General features: G+C 43.6%; 1 protein-coding gene across 2 annotated transcripts in view; it reads left to right on the top strand.

Annotated features, from left to right (window-relative positions):
• The window catches only part of Pdpk1 (3-phosphoinositide dependent protein kinase 1), a 68944-nt gene that overhangs the window by 37133 nt on the left and 12805 nt on the right, over window positions 1-19006 (top strand). For both annotated transcript variants that reach the window (XM_032914422.1, XM_032914423.1), the window contains exons 5-11: window positions 4612-4756; window positions 5457-5554; window positions 7758-7833; window positions 11574-11642; window positions 11885-11981; window positions 13461-13634; window positions 17013-17230. In XM_032914422.1, the coding sequence (XP_032770313.1) occupies window positions 4612-4756; window positions 5457-5554; window positions 7758-7833; window positions 11574-11642; window positions 11885-11981; window positions 13461-13634; window positions 17013-17230 (877 nt within the window). The remainder of the gene's footprint in view (window positions 1-4611; window positions 4757-5456; window positions 5555-7757; window positions 7834-11573; window positions 11643-11884; window positions 11982-13460; window positions 13635-17012; window positions 17231-19006) is intronic.

Genomic DNA, 19006 nt, shown 5'->3' with positions numbered 1-19006 from the left:
GGGGAAAGGGCCTGCTCATTTACAGGGAATCCCCAGCCCCCATTTTCCATTTCAAAGGCTCATTTAAGGAGATGGTAAAATGCTGACAAGGGAAGGCTCTTCCTTCTTTGTGAAATTGATTATACTTTTTGGAGAGTTTGTGCAGACTATTAAAAACTATGTCATAAATGTCCAAGTAGCAGGACCAGTTGGAAGGACAGGTGTGGGTGTCTTTGAGCCCTGTAGATATGGAGGGCAGAAGCATGTGGGGCCCAAGTGAGCCAGTTCTCTGAGCTGTGAAGTTCTGATACCAATTGTTTTTTCTCCTAGTGTGGAGGAATATGGGGTTTGCTCTGACTATGGTGGCTTCTGGTCCAGACTTGGAGAAAGCAAAGTTAGGTTTCTGCTGTTTTTTGCCTTCAGAGCCTGGTCTACACTGTCATCTGTTACTGAACCCAGAGAGACTGGCCAGTGGCTAGATGGGAATAGGTTGTCATTTGTTGCACGTGGCATTTGTTTGAGGTCTGAGTGGACCCATGAGGAGGTGATACACAGATAAGAATTGTTACCCACTTGACCAGCTACCTAGAAGAAGCCTCTGGGAGTACGGAGACTCAGGCCCAGATCACCTAGGTTCTGATGAGGGCCTGCCAGGTTTCCGGGCTGGCAGTCTAGTATGTGGTCTGTGCCTGATCAGAGGATTATTCCATGAGCAAGTTATTAAAAGTTGGACAGGCAGTTTCTTGGGGGGCAAAGTTCATGACATAGCAAGGCAGTAGAGACAGACCAAATGGGCTCTTTCCAGAGGGCCGTCTTAGAGAGTACTGGTGGAAGGTTCAGTAGGTTCCAGGAGAAGAGATGTGTTGGTGGTGATGGTCTTTAAAGCAAGTAGAGCTTACTGGTCCCAGTATGCCTGGTCCCCCACTTCTGCTGTCAGGGCTCACTTAGCAGTCGTCAGTGATCTCTTTATATTTCATTACATGTCTCTGAACCTGTGTTGATTCCTCTTTTATGTCCCCTGTGCATGAAAGTACCCCTTTTTGAGTTCATGAAATCAGTACTTACAAACAAGATGGAGGTCCAGGCCCAGGCCTAAACTTTTTTTTTTTTTTTTTTTAAGATTTTTTTCTTATATATAAGTAAACTGTAGCTGTTTTCAGACACCCCAGAAGAGGGCATCAGATTTCATTACAAATGGCTGTGAGCCACATGTGGTTGCTGGGAATTGAACTCAGGACCTCTGGAAGAGCAGTCAGTGCTCTTAACCACTGAGCCATCTCTCCAGCCCTAAACTTTTTTTTAAATTATTTTATTTATTTATATTCCAAATGTTGCTCCCCTTCCTGGTCCCCTTTCCCGAGTTCTTCACCCTACCCCACCCATTCCCACCTACCCACTTAAAAATTTTGACCCAGAATTGTTCCTGTCTAAAGGCCTAAACTTTTTTTGCCAATGTTCAGAACAATGTATTTTATTGGCCTTGAAGCTCTGTTACTAGTCAGCTTTGTGACATTGCTACAAAATGCCTGGGGCATCTAGCTCTTTGAAGGGAAGAGACTTGTTTAGTTCATAGTTTGGAGGCCGTCCAGATGGGATGCATGGTGCATGCTGTAGCCCTGTATATAGTAGCCTGGGAAGTACAGTTGAGTAGGTGCGCCTGGGTTTGCTTCTTTCACGGCAGTCGTCTTTGCAGACTTTCCAATGACTAGTGAGTCTCAGGAGCTCAGCGATCCACATACGTCAGTAAATCCTGCTTCTTAAAGATTCACCACCTCACACTTCTACAACCTGGAAACCAAGTCTTCTAGTCCCATGCACCCTTGAGATACCCAGATTTCATCAAGACTGGGTAACCAAGACAGAATCAGTCACAAATGCTTGACTTCATTTTCTGTCAGGGACACAGTGTTGGATCAGAGCTCAGAAGCCAGAGCAGAATGTTCTTGCTATGTGATTTTCAAATGGGACTGACCATGTCAGTTCAGGTGGAAAGAACTCTAGGTCTTTGTCTAATGGCACATATTATTCTTGGTCTGAGACCCAAAGGGTCATAATGGCTCTCCTACTTGCCATGAGAATGAGATCCAGTGACTTCTGCCTCATTGATAATCCTTACTATACACTGTATTATTAAAGAATACTGAAACTTGCATGAAGAAATTCCCAGATATGCTATGACACTGCCCTTTATTTAGTCATTAATTTCAAGTAGAGGAGAGGGACTAGTCCTTGTGTATTCTCCTTTCAGTACCTTCAAGAGACTGTGGATGGACCCAGACCCATTCAGTACAAGTTGAAATGAGGCAGAGCCTGGAGACACCTGCTATAGATTGAAAACAGACAGCTGGATCAGATGGATCACACAGGGACTACTGAGGGTTCTTCATCAGATACACTGTGAGGCCCTGGAAAAGTGAGCCCAGAGGCTAGGTCCGGCATAAGGCTTCCCTATCTTGGCATAGTTCTAACTTGATCAGAGGCTAAACTGTGGGGAACCTTCCTTTTTACACACAGACGAAGACCAAGAGATCTCAGACTCAGCTGCTTTCTACCTTACTATCTTCGAGTTCCCACCAGACCAATCTGCACCTGCTTGTCCTTGTGATGCCTCATTTGTAGCATAGAGTAAGGACCATTGCTTCTGACCAGAGAACTGGGTTCTGGTCCTGTCCATTGTTTTCTTTGTGAACTTGAGTCAATTGCTTAATCTCTCAACCAGGTTCCTCCAGTTGCACATATTGGACTTTTAGGCTCCCTGGTTCTGTTAAAGCCCTTATTAAGGCCTCCCAGGAGCTCACCCAGTTTGTGACAGCTCTTGCCACCCAGGAGCACTGACTTGCATGGGAGTGGAGGATGTTCTTAGGACACACATTATATTGATGAGGTTTACAAGAATCTCATGGAATAGGGAATGATAGGACTGCAGAGAACCATTAGCCTGAGAAATAATCCCAGGCGCCTGCTATATTTAAGAGCTAAAACTTGCATCTGCTTCCCTTCTGAGCTGAGACCCATAGGTGTTCCTCTCACAGAAATCAGAACCAGTGAAGGGTCAGATAAAGGGCAAAACCATGAAGCTGGAAAGAGTGAGAAGTTACCCCTGTTCTCTTGACCATGTGATCAAGAGTATGACCTTATACCTGGACTCCTAACTAGAAAGGTTCTGCTGTTAGCCTATGTTAGGCCAGAACTGGTGGCTCCGTGGCATGTCTTAGTGTTCCTGCTGCTATAATAAAATGCCATGACTATAAACAACTTGGGGAGCAAAGGATTTATTTCAGTTCCACATCACAGTCCTTCACTGAGGAATGTCAGGACAGTAAATCAGGGCAGAAACCTCAAGACAGGAGCTGTGGCAGAGGCCATGGAGGAGTGCTGCTTACTGTCTTGCTCCCCATGGCTTGCTCAGCATGTACACCCCAGGATCACTTTCCCAGGGATGGTACCATCCACAATGGGCTAGGCCTTCCCACATCAATCACTAATTCAGAAAGTGCACTAGAAACTTGCCTACAGACAAATCTTAAGAAGGTAGTTTTTCAATTGAGAGTCTCTCTCTTCCCAGATTACTTGTGTCAAGCTGACACAAAACTAGCCAGGACAAGGTATCAGCCTCCCTTTTGAGGGGGCAGACAGGATACAACTGGACCTAAGACCCTTTCTGTTCTCCATAGTACATGTTTCAGGTGTCTGTCAGACTTTGAGTTGAGAGGCATAGGTTGTCAGAGATGACCCCAGCAGGGGCATCTTTACCAGCTTTGGTTATAGTCCTGTCTCTTCTGGGTTTGTTTTCTTACCTACAGAGGAGCTTCAGGCTCCTTCCTTGGTTGTTGGTAGCAGTGCCTTGGCAGAGAAAAGCCAGCAAAGGACAAGAATTTCACGTTGGCTTCTTGTATGAATTTCAAGCTTGGCCTCATCATTGCCTCATCAATGCTAGTCAGCATTTGGGCCCTTGTGACCTAGGCTGCCAGAGAGGTGTCGTACCTAGAGATTTCCAGTAAGAAACACAAGTTTAGTGTTTGGAGAAAATGACTACTCATTTGGAGCTGTTTTTTGTCAGTCTTCAGTGCCTTTTGCAGCATGGAGGTGCCAGGAATGGTTATTTCTCATCTTCCCAGCAGGTGTTTCTCAAATAGATGAAGTGAATTGGGAAACTAAGATTGTTATAAAGCATGGCACTTTTATGCCTAGAAGGACTGTTAGCCCAGCCTGTGGAGTACAGCAAGTTGAGGCAAGGCTCACAATGGTGGCAGTCATTCAGGGTTCTGTTAGGACTCTCTTTTCAGAACTGTGCCCTTCTGCACTTTAAAGCCTTCCACATGTTGGTGCCTGGGTCCTGTTCTGTAGCCATCTAGAGGCTTCCTTTCATAGGCCACAGTGGCCTCTGGGACCGTTTGTCTAGAAGGGCACCTGGGCTTGAAAGGTGCTGTTCATGTTTTTTCAGGGACTGTGTCTTAGAAGTTCTGTGCTTGGAGCTGGGACCCGGATCTGACCCCCAAAAAGGCAACTTATCTTGGAGCATAGGTACCTTCAGTTTACATTTGATGAAAAGACAGTTCTTACTGGATTTTAAGGTTAATTTTTAGAAAAGAAATATATTTTTCCATTCTTCCTTAACCATAAAATATTCAGATTTTGGCCTTAGTTACGCCAAAAATGGAGAGCTACTCAAATACATCCGCAAAATCGGTTCATTTGATGAGACCTGTACCCGGTTTTACACAGCTGAGATTGTGTCTGCTTTAGAGTACTTGCATGGCAAGGGCATCATTCACAGGTAATGGGCACTGCGTGGTGTGTACAGAACAGCTCCTGTGATGACTCGGGCCGATGGCTCTGATGTATACAAATAATCCACACCGCTCCTCTGGGCTCCGCAGTGGCTGCTCTTATACAAGTTATGATGTAGGTGTCTTCAGTTGTGACTCACTGAGAAAGCTGTACACAAGCTAGAAGTAAAAGGACCTTGCTCTTTGAAAGTTCATGTCTTGGGTGCTGTCTTCCTGTGATACTAGCAGCTCAGGTGTTTGGTGCTTTTGATTTTGTCATTTACAACTTTTGTGTCTATTTAATAATTCTGGTCACTTTTTTTATTCATTTTGATAAAAGGCAAATTGGAACTGTGTTTTATGAACTAAGAAACTAAGTCAATAATATGTTCCTAAAATAGTAGACGAAACAATCCAGGGTGGCCATTGGAAGCCGGATCTGTTAAGTTTAACAACTCACCGGCTTGATAAAGATAAAGTGATACAGCTATAAAATGATATAAAGTGATACAGCTATAAAATGATTTTGAGGTGCCTATATCTGTGCTGTTGAGACTTGTTTGATGTGAACTTTGGGCTTGCGTTCTTGGATTTTAGCCTTGTAAAGGTAAAGATTCATCACTTTATTTTGTTTCTATCAAAATGTCGAACATGTGATAATGCTGCTACTTTTAAACCTGTTTTCTCAAAGGTAAAATTCTTTTACAGAGACCTTAAACCAGAAAACATCTTGTTAAACGAAGACATGCACATCCAGATCACAGATTTTGGAACAGCCAAAGTATTATCCCCAGACAGCAAACAAGGTATGTCTGCTCAATTTTTCTTTATTTTCACAGAGCCCTGTTCTGAACTTAGGCTAGAGCAGTGCATTGCACTGTATGGTCCTCGTCACGACTGCAGCGATTCCTTTTGGCTCCTTTGCTTCAGTTTGTGAACTCTAGTAGTAGGGGAAGGACCAAAGAAAGTTCTTGCTCCGTAGGCCGTCATGTCAGGTCACTTGTGAGCTAGGGGTAGAGTTGGTGACACCTTATATGTTACAGGTGATGTCTTGTGTAGCACATCCTGGATTCCATTGCCTTCCTCTTACCTACCCTTCTGTCTCCCCCATCTGATATGTACAGCTGCCTGTGATGGCCCAGGCAGCCTCAGGAGGCTCTGGGAAAATGTTACCTGTTTATAATCACCAACTTTCCAAGTCCTGTTCAGAGTTAGCATATGGCATTGTGTGACCTTCTAATGCCTTTATTATTAGGGGAGGTGCTGTTGGGAGTCTTTTTGGTCCAGAAAAGTAAGATGGCTTGTCATTAACTGCCTCAGGAGATAGAAAAACTGCTCATCTGGAGGTATAGAAAAGAGAACAATTAGACACCTGAAGACTGCCATAGCACCGAGTAGAGATAGTAACCCACTGGGGATGCTTCTGGGGGAAGGAAAGCTGGAAAGGTAATAATGACCTTGTAAAGGATCTTTGAGTCAAAGATGCATTTTATTCTTCAGAGCTGCCTGGCCTTTTTGTCTAAACTTGGGGGTCTCAATGTGAGAGAGACTATTAAGGAAGGTCCTGTGCGATATGGTTGGCCACAGGCTTGGAGCAGTTGTGTTAGTGGAAGGAAGAGTTGATAAGAACTTTGCAGTATGCGCTTTTATGGTTATGACTGCTTTTTTGGAAAAGAGCATGCAAGAGCTCAGTACAGTAAACGTCTGACCTATCTCCACAAACAGCAAGCTATTAAGTGGGGGCCAGGGATGAGTGCAGCTGCAGCTAAAATACAGTGTCCAGGAAATGAAGCAGGTTCTGTTCACATGGTGCTGTAGGAGATGGCTTGCTGGCTTCCCTTCAGGGAACTTTGCTGTTCTCATGAATGTTCTTTGTCAGATTTTATCTATTCTTTACCTCTGTGTACTCCTCATGTACTGGTAACATATTTACTCCCACCCTTTGGGGATAGCAAGCCTTGCCTTTCCAGAAAGAGACTTCTGCAGGTGGTGTAGTATGTGCCCTTGCTGTCCCTTGTTTCACTGCTGAGATGCCCTGATAACCTGCATCTGATTGACTCATTCCTAGTAAGTAGTAGTCATCTGTCTGTCCAACAAAGCTGACTTTATAGGCTTGGTATAACCTTATATTAGTCTGAACATTATCCATTAAAAAGTTGAATCAAATAGCCACCCCATCTCTTAACTCTTTGTTGGGAGGGTCTGTCTGTTTCTGATCAGGCCTATGCTGACTTTTCCTTCCTGAGACCTGGAAGTAGGATGTGAATGAGCTGTTCAGCTAGGCTGTGCTTTGGGTATTTTTTTGAGTAGCTTTTCTTCAGAATTTGATAATTCAGCATAACACTAATCTTAGTACTCTGTATCACTTTTAAAAGTATAAAAATGTAGCCCTGCTTTATCTGCCACATGGAAGCTGAGTTCTCATGCTCCTCAGGAGGCTGGAATAAATGGGAGGTGGACCTCTGATGTGGGTTCAGAGCAGATGGTATTCACCCTTAGCTTGCAGACAGGTGTCTCATGGGCCAAGATTATAGGCAGTGGAATGTAGAGGGTCCCTGGGCTAGAAACCTAAGTCTCATTACCCTACTACCCTAAATACCCAAACTAGTGGTGATTAAAAAGAGGATGGTTTCTGACCTGTAGTTGGTTTTGCCTGTTGTATACTTGCCTATGCATATTTAGGTACCACAGGTCCAGCAATGTGCACCACAGACAGGACCCTTGCCCTCACATTGCTTTGCTTAGTGTCAAGATAATGGATGAATATGATGAGTACTTCCTGCATTTGGCTGTTAGGTAGGAGGTGCCGGCTGGATAGGGTCCAGTAGGTATCCTTAGGTAGGGTCCTTTGATGGCACAGTCTATTCCAGGTGACCAGCTACGCTGATGACCAGCTTCCCTCTGTATAGTTAGATGTGGACACCTTGAAGGATACACAAGAAGGGCAGTGTGATGGGGAGCCACAGATTGCATTTTCAAGAATATTTCTTTTTTCCCCCCACCTTCTAGCTAGGGCCAATTCATTTGTAGGAACAGCGCAGTATGTTTCTCCAGAGCTGCTCACAGAGAAGTCGGCGTGTAAAAGGTAACTTGTTTTTAATACAACTGCCCTTCCTTCTCTCTGTGGTATCTACTAGGTTTGATCATAAGGAATCACTATTTGAAAGAGAAGCTTTAGTAGGTCTTAAGTAGTGCAGTATGAATCCAGTACAGCAAAGAATCCCTTATAATCCCAGCACCTCAGAGGGTGAGTTAGGAGGATCACGAGTACAAATCCAGACTGGGATACATGGTAAAACCTTGTGGCTAAACAAACAAAAGTGGCTGGGCATAATGGTGCATGCCCTTATTTCCAATACTCCAGGTCAGAGGCAGGTACAACTCTTAAGTTCAAAGCCATTTTAGTCTATATCGCAAGTTCCAGACCAGCCAGAGATACACAGTGAGACACAAAGACATCAGTTTTGTGCTTTTTTAAAAAATATTTCTTTTTCCTTTATATGTATGCATTCCACTTTTATAATTCCTTGCTGATTATTGCTTTCTGGGTAGAAAGCCATCCAGTGGACAAATGTGGCTGCCATACCATGGGATTCTAGCAGCCATGTGCTTACTGTAGAGTCTTGGGCTCTTTAGAGGTGAGTGGAGCCCTGGAGGACAGAAGGGAGAAAGTTCTAGCCCAGAGCATATCATCCTGGAGTCGGCCTGCCAGTGGTCAGAGCATTGAGGTTTTTTGAGAGATGCGGCTGGATCTTAGTGGTGGTCTCACTCATGAATAGTAGAAGCATTGAGTGTGTAGAGTGATGTAGAGACTGGCATTGGAACAGGTTTTGTTTTGCTTTTTATGTGTGGGTGTTTTGCCTACAAGTATGCCTGTGTACCATGGTCCTCCAGAAGAGCAATTGCCACTCTTAACCACAGAACCATCTCTCCAGCCTCCAAGGGATAGGGATTCGATTCACTCATTTATTTATTCATTCATCCATACATTTATTTGTTTGGAGATCAGAGTTAGAGAGTAAAGATGAGGCCGTTCTGAGGGAGACAATGACTTAAGGTCATTCTAGTCAAAGGCACTGTTTTAAGAGATTAAGGAGCAACATTAGGGTATAGATTCAAGGTTTGGAGAGCATGTCCAGGAGCTAGTAGTTTGTACAGCTTTCCTGCCAGTTCTTCCTAGTATGGTGAGTGTGTCAACTCCTGGCTCTAGGGAGTCAGGCACATGAGCCATTAGTACTCAAGGAGGATGTATTTGAATGTTTGCTCTGTGGAGTTGATGTCCTCTATGATATATAGACATAGATAGAGGAAATCATGCAGGTGGAGGAACAGTGTTTTGAGAGAGCCATCACTGTGTCTCTTGCTTTTGAATTTTAAGTCTTGTGAAGCTCACTAAAATATTGAGGGTCCCTTTTTCCCCCTAATTTTTAAGTGGAATGCCTATAAATTACTACAAACTATAGAAAATATATAGTCTCTATATGTATGTTCCCGGATAATTGGTATTTTTCTTGTCATTTTTTTGGTGCATTTATGAATGTTTGACGTTCTCAAACACATGCAGTCATAGAGCAAACCCAGTATGAGTTCTTTTGGTTTCATGATGATGAAACACCTGATTCATTAAAAGTATCTGTATGCATCTTTATTCTGGCTGTGCATTTTTCTGTTGCATTAGAATATCATAATTTATTGAGCTGTTGTATTCTGTGGTAGTGCTGATGTACCTATGTGTACCCTGGGGATGATACAGGCTCTTGGCCTCAGGGTTACATTCTCTCCTTCTGATGAAACAGACAGAGCTGGAGCTCTGCAGTGCCTGCTTCAAGGTTTTAAGACTTGACCCAGCTGAGACTATAGAAAGCCTTGGTATGCTACTCCCAAAGCCAAAATGCAAATCAAGATGGAATGCTGAGACATCTCACAGAGGAGAAGCTCCCTAAGCTCTTCCTGTTGAAGTTCTCACATTCAGGGGGGACTTTGAGAGGCCTTGGGTGATTTGGCTTTATCCTTCCCTTCTTCTGCTTTGTGTAGCTACTTTGCTACTTGATTTTCTTGTTTCATTCCCTGTTTTACCCAGACAAAGCACTAAAGAAAACCAGGCATAGAAAATAGTAAGATCGGCCTGGAGAGATGGCTCAGTGGTTAAGAGCACTGGTTGTTGTTCTAGAAGACCTAGGTTCAGTGCTTAGCACATACATGGTTCACAAACATTTCTCACTCCAGTCACAGAAGGTCTAAAGCCTTCTTCTGGCCTACAAAGGCACTGTATACACGTGTTGCACATACATACATGCATACATACATACATACATACATACATACATACATACATGCATGCATACGGTCAAAATGTGCACACACACATATAAATGGTAGCACATACTTTTTTCTTCTGGCAGTTGAGGCAGGAGCAAGATCAGGCGTTAGAGTGAGTCTTCAGCTCTAGCAGTAGTTTTAGGCCATACTGAGCTGCATAAGATTTTGTCTCAAAAACTAAATGTAAACAAATACCTCTCTCCAAAGTAGTTACCAGCTATATATAAAATCATTTTTTATTCCATCATACTGTTAATTCTATAACTCAGATTTCTAATTTTTGTTCAATCTCAGGGCCTTACCTGTTCCTGGCTCATAAGTGCTAGTGACATCCCGGCAAGGACAGAGCTTGGCTGCAAGATTTGATTTTGTGCCTGCACTATTGTCTTAAGTGGTGGTTGTTGTTCATATCCTGTGATCCCACATCACTGCTAGCAGCTCACCAAACCTGCATACACCTAGTACTTGGGGATAGTTGAGAATGGAAGGCAAATTCAGATGTATGATTTCATCTCAGTGACTCAAGAGAGCACAGGAAAGCCAGACGTTCCAGGAGAGCATTTTGACATGAGAGGGCCCAACCTCAGGGCTCCTGGTAGCTGGGCATCTCTGTCAACATATAGCTGTATTGAGGGAACTACTAAGAGACATTCAGAATGGTACACTTGTAAGACTGAGGCAAGAGGATGAATTGACACTCTTGTGAGTGTGGGGTCAGCTTGGGCAGTATAGTAAGACCCTCTCAAGAAAAAAGAATAATTACAAATAAAATGGACAGTCTAAAAAGTTTTTTTTTTTTTTTTAAAAACAGCCTGGCTGTCCTGGAACTCAGTTTGTAGACCAGACTAGCCTTGAACTCAGAGCTCTACCTGCCTCTGCCTCAAGTGTTGAGATTAAAGGCGAGTGCCACCAAGCCCTATTAGTAGTCTAGATGATTTTAGAAGAAGAGCAGGACTTTGTTTGACAGAGTCCAAAAAGGTAAGGACAGGGTGCAGACCATGCATTGTAGACATCCTGGGAAGGTCCTTTTGAGCCTCCCCTGGATCCAGCTCTCACATCTCTCCTGAGGTGAGCACAAATCATGCCCATAGAGTATGTGAGGTGGTCATAGCACATCACCCTACAGTGACAAAGCTGTCTCTCCCAGCCCCATAGCAACTTCCACCATACCTGGTCTGCAGCAGCCTGGCATGGCAGGATACTGGTGGTGAATTATGTTCTCCTTTCAGAATGAGAAAGGGACAGGTAGAAGTTGTTAACCTTCAATAGAAGTGACATCTGCAGGGGAGATAAACCAACCACTTGGCGTTCCTGTCAAGTATAGTAACATTTGACTCAGGTCACAGGGAAAAGCAAACTCCAAACTTCCTACATCTCTGGTCTTAAGGAATAGGAGTAAATTGGAGGCTGCAGCTGGGGTGGAGTAGACAGAGACTGTAGAATGAACCTTATTTGTCATTGAATTACACCAATGCCATTTGTCTTTGTGTTTTCCCTACCTTAAAGTTCAGACCTTTGGGCCCTTGGATGTATAATCTATCAGCTTGTGGCAGGACTTCCACCATTCAGAGCCGGGTAAGAGGGATCCTGCACGTCTCAGGCTTCTGAGCTATCACCACATACCCCACTGCCAACAGCTACTGGTTGTCCCCAGTTTGGGCAGAAATCCCACCACAGTTTATGGATGTACAGTGCTTGGGGCCTTTAGTTAAGATCTGGCCTGGGAGGCGAGGGTGACTTTGGGTTGTTCTATAAAAATACTAGAGATCTGAGAAACATTTCTCCAAATAACAGCTTTTTTTTTTTTTAATTCACAGAAATGAATATCTTATATTTCAGAAGATCATTAAGTTGGAATATGATTTCCCAGAAAAATTCTTCCCTAAGGCAAGAGATCTTGTGGAAAAACTCTTGGTAAGTATTTTGAATTTTCTTGAGCATTCTTTTGAAAGATGTGTTAAACGTATACAGTGGTTTTATAGTCAAATATTTTCTCATATGCCCTTTCACTTTCCCAGGGCCTGGTTCTTGGCTTTAGTGAGACAGGAAGTTCCCATATTATTTTGCATGTTTGTTAGCATTGCATCACATTTTCAGTGATTGCCACTGAGTGCCTGGGTTTATTCCAGGGGCACATGGCTATAAACTGTACTTCAGTGCCATCTGCCAGTGCCAGCTTTAGAGAGGAAGCTACACGAAGACTCTAAAGATGAAGGTAACAAGGCAGAGAGAAAGAACTTACTTAGAAAGATGTGCCGTCTTACATTCAGAAGCTGTGGATCTCAGCCCTGTTTGCTTCCTTCCTCATTCCTTGGGAATCAGGGCCAGTCCTATATTCATGGGGAGGCCCGGGCTTGCTTCTTTTTAGCCATCCTTCTGTACTCTTCCTTCATTTCCACAGTAGAGAATGGGTTTAATTCAACCTTGCAGGCTTAGGAGTGACTGCACCACACACAGCCTTTGAGAGGTGTAGATATATTTCACCAGTGAGAGCCTCATTGTTCATTTTCTTTGATCTTAGAAGCAGTCAGTTAATTTTTCCTTGTGTTAAAATTTTTACCTTTATTTGTTTTTGAGACAGAGACTTGCTGTGTAGGCCAAAAGTTGTCCTAAATGCTTAATAACTTTCCTGCCTCTGCCTGAGTGCTATGATTATAGTTTTATGCACCACCATGTCTGGCTTTTTTATTAGTTTTTTTTTCTTCATTTTTTTTTTTTCAGACAGGGTTTTTCTGCGTAACAGTCCTAGCTGTCCTGGAACTTACTTTGTAAACCAGGCTGGCCTTGAACTCAGAGATTCATCTACCTGTACTCCAGCACACCACCCAGCTGCACTTTTGTTTCCAGTAGTATTTCTTTCCCTCTTTTTTAAAGTAATATTCTTATTCTTTAAGAATTTCAGACATTATATTTTCAACATATATACTCCCCAGTTCCTTCTATTATTACCTTCCCAAACTTTGGAATTTTTCCCTCCCTCCCTCCCTCCCTCCCTCCCTTCCTCCCTCCCTCCCTCTTTCCTTCCTTCCTTCAAGTCCCAGCTAGTCTTGGGAGTGGGGTCTGCCCTGGTGTATAGTCAGTCTACCAGGGGTCACATCATTTTATAAGATTTTTGAGCTGCGAACTTTAAAAAGATACTTGTTGTTGCCCTCTGTCTGTATTTTGAGATTGAGATTTGTTTTTACCTGTGGGAAGAAAAGGGCAGAGCTGTGGGCTGAGGCAAGAGTCCTAATCAATCTTGGCTTTTTCTGCCATGGCATGATCAGGCCTGGGGATAGACCACAGTGCCCCTCTGCTTTCCAGGAGGCCTGAGGGCTTGACAAGACTTCCACAAAAAGAAACAAGTAATTTCATTTCAACCCTGACAGTGACATGTCTCGGCTATCATTTAAGGTTTTAGATGCCACAAAGCGTTTAGGCTGTGAAGAGATGGAAGGGTACGGGCCTCTCAAAGCTCATCCATTCTTTGAGTCCATCACGTGGGAGAATCTGCACCAGCAGACGCCTCCGAAGCTCACAGCTTACTTGCCAGCCATGTCAGAAGATGACGAAGACTGCTATGGCAATGTAAGCTGGCACACACGGGGAATGGCCCCGGCAAAGAGATCCTGCTTGCCATGCTGTGTGAATATGGTTACTTGGGGCCTTAATTTTTGTTATCACTGGTTAAAATGTATGAGTGAATATTGTGGACTCGGTGACTGTTGACTGCTTTGCTATAATAAGTAAATGATCAGCACATTTTGTGTAGGCCGATTTCTGTTCTTTCTTCTTCAGTTGAATGAGCTTTTACCTGTTTGGAAGATAGAAGGGAGTCAGGATGTGGTCTGGACCTGTAGATGAGAGACCAGTTCCCTGCCATGATCCCTTACTTCCTGACACTGGGTCCTCTGGAAGCTCATCATTGCTAGCTTTTAGCTCAGTGCTTTTCTGACTTTTTAAAAAAAATACTCTGGAATGCTTTTCATTTTTCCAAGAGAAGCCAGAATGCTCCTGATTTGCGTTTCCAGGGATGTGCTATGGGAGGGTAGCCTGCAGCCCCTGTAGCTTGATGCTCAGCAGTTAGTGCCTACTCCGTGCCCAGGGGTACCACCTGGGTCTGTGGGCAGCTGCTGTCACTGGTTTCAAGGCAGCTTATCTCTGAAGAATTGAAAACAGACACAAGACTGTAAATATACTTTGTACTTAAAACTTTGTCTCTTGAAAAATGGGAAATACCAGCATAAACAAACAAACAAACAAACAAACAAAACCAGATTAAAAAAAAAATCACAGTGTGCTTCCGTGGTTTCAGTCTCACTTACCCAGACTTTTCTTTCATTATGACCTTCATATTTTTTAATAGTTCATTGATCCAAGTCAGTTTTCCCCATTTGATTTGTTTTCTTGGCTTGTTCTAACCAGTTACCATGAATAGAATTCTGTTCAACTGACTGAGCAATTCTAACATTTACTTAAAAGCCTTCCAAAGCAGCTGGGATTGGGGGCAAAAGGGTGTGAACTCAGCATTAGGAAGGCTAAGGCAAGAAGATTGAAAGTGGGGGCTGGAGAGATGGCTCAGTGGTTAAGAAAATTTCTCTCCTTCTAGGGATTGTAAGTTTGATTCCCAGCACTCTCGAGTTGGCTCACAACTGCCTGTAATTTGAGTCCCAGAAGATCCAACACCTTTTCTGCCCTTTGGGAGCACTAGGCACACACATGGTCCGTCCGTCCGTCCGTCTGTCTGTCCGTCCGTCCATCCATCCCGATCTTTCTCTCGGATGGATGGATGGATGGATGGATGGATGGACAGATGAACGAACAAACAAAACAGATGTGCAAGCAAAAGTCCTGTATACATAAAATAGTAAATACAAAGATTGAAATTTCATGGTCAGTCTGGCTACTAAACAAAGCAAAACAAACAAACAAACAAACAAACCCAAAGAGGGTGTTCTAAAGCTAGATTAAAGCCATTGCTATTTGGCATATCTCCATTTTTTCCTAAAATGTTCTTTGTGCCCAGACTTATAGGGAATAAAACTCAAGTGCATGTATGCTGACTTTGGCCAGTTTCTGTGTAGTGTGCTCCCTGCAGAGAAGGTAGGCCCTGAGCCCGGATTTCCTATTCCTACCTCCCAAAGCCTCTCAAATATTCATGGGTGGTGTCCTTTTGGGTCATGTCAGGGGGTGCTGGTGGAATCTTCTCTACTAGCTAGGCCTGTCATCCTTGCAGAAGTTAACCAGCAATGGGAGGCAATCCTTCAGCTTACAGTCTCTCTGCCTTCTTCCCATCATTCAGGGGCATCTTTATCAAATTGGGTATTTCTTATTTACATTTCAATTGTTATTACCTTTCCCGGTTTCCAGGCCAACATCCCCCTAACCCCTTCCCTTCTATATGGGTGTTCCCCTCCCCATCCTTCCCCCCTTACCGCCCTCCCCCCAACAATCACGTTCACTGGGGGTTCAGTCTTGGCAGGACCAAGGGCTTCCCCTTCCACTGGTGCCCTTACTAGGCTATTCATTGCTACCTATGAGGTTGGAGCCCAGGGTCAGTCCATGTGTAGTCTTTGGGTAGTGGCTTAGTAAGGGCAGTGATTTTTAAGGAAAGCATAAACTCCGTTATCTTTAGTCTCAGCAGCCAGGAGAGTTTCTTTGTGTGCAGAGGATATTGCTTTTTTTTTTTTTTTTTTTTTTTTTTTTTTTTTTTTTTTAATTGAAAGCTTTGACTTCTACCTGTATAATCTGGCTCTGAGTGACAGCAATTTGGATTTGTTGGGTGGCTGCTCAGCTCTTTCAGTGTGGTTTAAGGACTATGTAAGCATCTAGGCATATAGCTCCCTGTATCAACGTTCACCTTTAGATAGTGAGACTGGACCTTGGGAGTGCTGGGACAGACTCGTCTACATGGTTGGGGTAGCCCAGTGGTGTGGATGGCAGCTTTGTGCTGGTTTTAAATTGAGTGTTGGCTAGAGGAAAATGACTCTGAGTTTCAGTGCTGTTTGTGTCAGAAATTGAAGCCATGTACTGGCTCTGAAGTTTCTGTGGGAACACCTCTCCCTGCAGTAGAAGTATGGTAGTGATCTATGTAAATGGAAGCAGAGACATCATTCCTCTCGCTGGAGAACCTTCATGAAGGAAGTGGAGACAGTGCTAGTATGGGAATCTGAAGTCAGCAAGATGGAGCTGTGGCTGCTGTGGGGCTGTGCAAGCTTAAACTATGCAGAGGGCCACTGGGCAACAGCAAGGAGGTAGACACAGGGCCTGTAGAATCTACAGAGGGTAGAGGCTGATCTCTGTAGAATTGTAGCCAGGGCTCTCTTTCTGGAAACTCAGGGTATGGAAGGTAGGGCTCAGAAGTGTGAGGCCTGCAGCCAGCATTAGCTGTCTGTCTAGAGTGGCCATACCTAACTTTAGCATGTTCAAAAATCTTTGCCCTGTCATTGCTGGGGAGTGTACTAGATAGAATTTGGGCTGCCCATGTAGCATGTTGTGAATGGTTCTTCTGCTTTCTGTGTCACCACTGGCTTGTATTTTTAAAAACAAATGTAAGCTAAATCAAGTTATGCAGTGACTCTAAAACCTAAGACCCCTGGACTAAAAGAAAGTGTACCTGATTACTTAGTTCCCTGCCAGGGGCATGGCTTGGGTGCTGTGCTGGGTAAGGGTGTCAGGTTCCTTTTCCCTGGAGATGAAGGATTTAGTATAGCCCATCTTTGACCTCTGTTTCTATCAGAAGAGGAACCTGTAGCAGAAGGCCCAGCCTTGCCTTGGTTCAGTGGTCTAATAGCCATTGGAAAAGAATCTGTCTATATACATCAAAAGGGACAGGCAGTCCATCTGCCTTTGAAGTGTATGTAAGCTTGCCAGGTTATGAATGCCTGTGGGGCCAGGTAATGTGGGAGGGGTCTTGGGCCTTAAAGACAAATTAAGGTAGCTTTCTCTTCTCCTTCTTCCCTGCAGTACGACAATCTCCTGAGCCAGTTTGGCTGCATGCAGGTGTCATCCTCCTCCTCTTCCCACTCCCTGTCTGCGGTGGATGCCAGCCTGCCCCAGAGGTCGGGCAGCAACATAGAGCAGTACATTCATGATTTGGACACTAACTCTTTTGAACTAGACTTACAGTTTTCAGAAGATGAAAAAAGGTTGTTATTGGAAAAGCAAGCCGGTGGAAACCCCTGGTAAGAACTATAGGCATCAGCAGCCCCATCTAGAATACAGGATGTGCGGGGAGCCAGACACGGCTGGGTTAGTTGTCCTTGCCTCACCTCACCTCACCAGTGCTTTTCAAAGGAACGAAGTTCCCGGGTTATTAGGAGACCTATTTTTTTTTTATATCTTTATGAAAGTGATTCTCTGTTTTGCCAGCATTTCTTCAGTCTATTGATGGGTTTTGTTTTTTAGCTGTAACTTTACAATGTTCATCCAACTGGTTCCTGTTTTAAATCCGAGTCTTCAGTAGTTTTACTTGGCAACTCCCCTCTCCCCCCTTTTTGGACAAAAAGTTTTGACAATGTAGACCGTACTGGCCTCAAACTGATACCAATCTGCTTGCCTCTGCCTCCCAAATGCTAGGATTAAAGATGTGCACCATGATGCCTGACTTTTTTTTCTAGTATTTTTATGCTTTTACCTTTAAAATTTTAAAAGTTTATTCTCTGACAATTTTATACATGTATATAATATATTTTGAGCATATCTATCCCCATTATACTTTGACCTTTTTTGTGGCAATGAGTTCTCTCTGGAATATGTATTTGGGTGTAATGGGAGGAGGAAAATTGAGGACTTATTAAGGCCGGAGGGAAGAATGTGCAAAACTCAGAAGATTTACGTGGAGGAGAACCCTGAGTAGCTTTTCCTGGGGGATGCAGGTGGCTAAGACAAATTGTATTTTCTCTAGAAAAATTAAATATAGATATTGGCTCCTAGTTCAATCTACAATTCCAGGGAGTTTAATTTGTCTCTTAACTCCTTCTTTCCTAAGGTGCTCGTACTATTAAGGATAACAGAAAAGGATTTTTGCTTTTGCTCTATTTTTATCTTTTTAAAATGTTACTTGTATGTGTGTGTTTGTTCACATGAGTGCAGGTGTGAGGAAGCCAGAAGTGTTGGGTCCCCTGGAACTGGAATTGCAGTGTTTGTGAGCCACCTGGTGTGGAAACCAACCTCAGGTCCTTTAGAAGAGCTATAAATGCTCTTAAGGACTGAGCTCTCTCTCCAGCTCCTTATTTGTTCATCTTTTAATTTGCATGGTTTCATTATGGTATTTCCATGTGTTTTATTTTTATTGATCCTCCCTCCCATTCCCTTGCCACCCCCAGATTTGTACTCCTCCTACCTCCAGTAGTATCCTGCTTTCAGATTACATGTAGTCTTTGTTTTTTCTGTCACACAGTGTTTCTCTGTGTGACCCTGGCTGTCCTAGAACGCTATCTGTCAATCAGGTTGTCCTAGAACTTTAGATCTCCTAGAGATCCGTCTGTCTCTGCCTCCCGAGTACTGGGCTTAAATGCATGTGCCACCAAAGCCTGGCTCAGATTACATTTATTCTGTTACCCCTAACCTCAACCCTTTTGAAATTTCCCTTACCCCTTTCCTTTGCCCCTTATGGTTCTCTTTCTAGTTTCACAACCTATACTTGTCCTCACAAGTTCCCACCCCATACATGTATATGTACATGCACATGAACACATGCATGTAAGCACATGCACACACACAAATTAGAACTAGGATCCGCACGTGAGAGAACATGATCTCCTGCAGCTTTTCCTTTTTGTATTTAGAGACACTGTTTCACTTGGTAGCCCAAACTGAGATAGAATGAACTGTGTAGCCCAAGGTAGCCTTGAACTTGTGGCAGTACTCCTGCTTTAGCCATTGAAGTGTTATAAGTACAGGTGTGAGCCACCATGGACCAATTTTTCACATCCATTCATCCTTTGATGTAGGCTAGG

This window comes from Rattus rattus, chromosome 9, assembly GCF_011064425.1.
Source record: "Rattus rattus isolate New Zealand chromosome 9, Rrattus_CSIRO_v1, whole genome shotgun sequence".
NCBI classification, from domain to species: Eukaryota; Metazoa; Chordata; class Mammalia; order Rodentia; family Muridae; genus Rattus; species Rattus rattus.
This window is presented reverse-complemented; position numbering and strand designations above follow the sequence as displayed.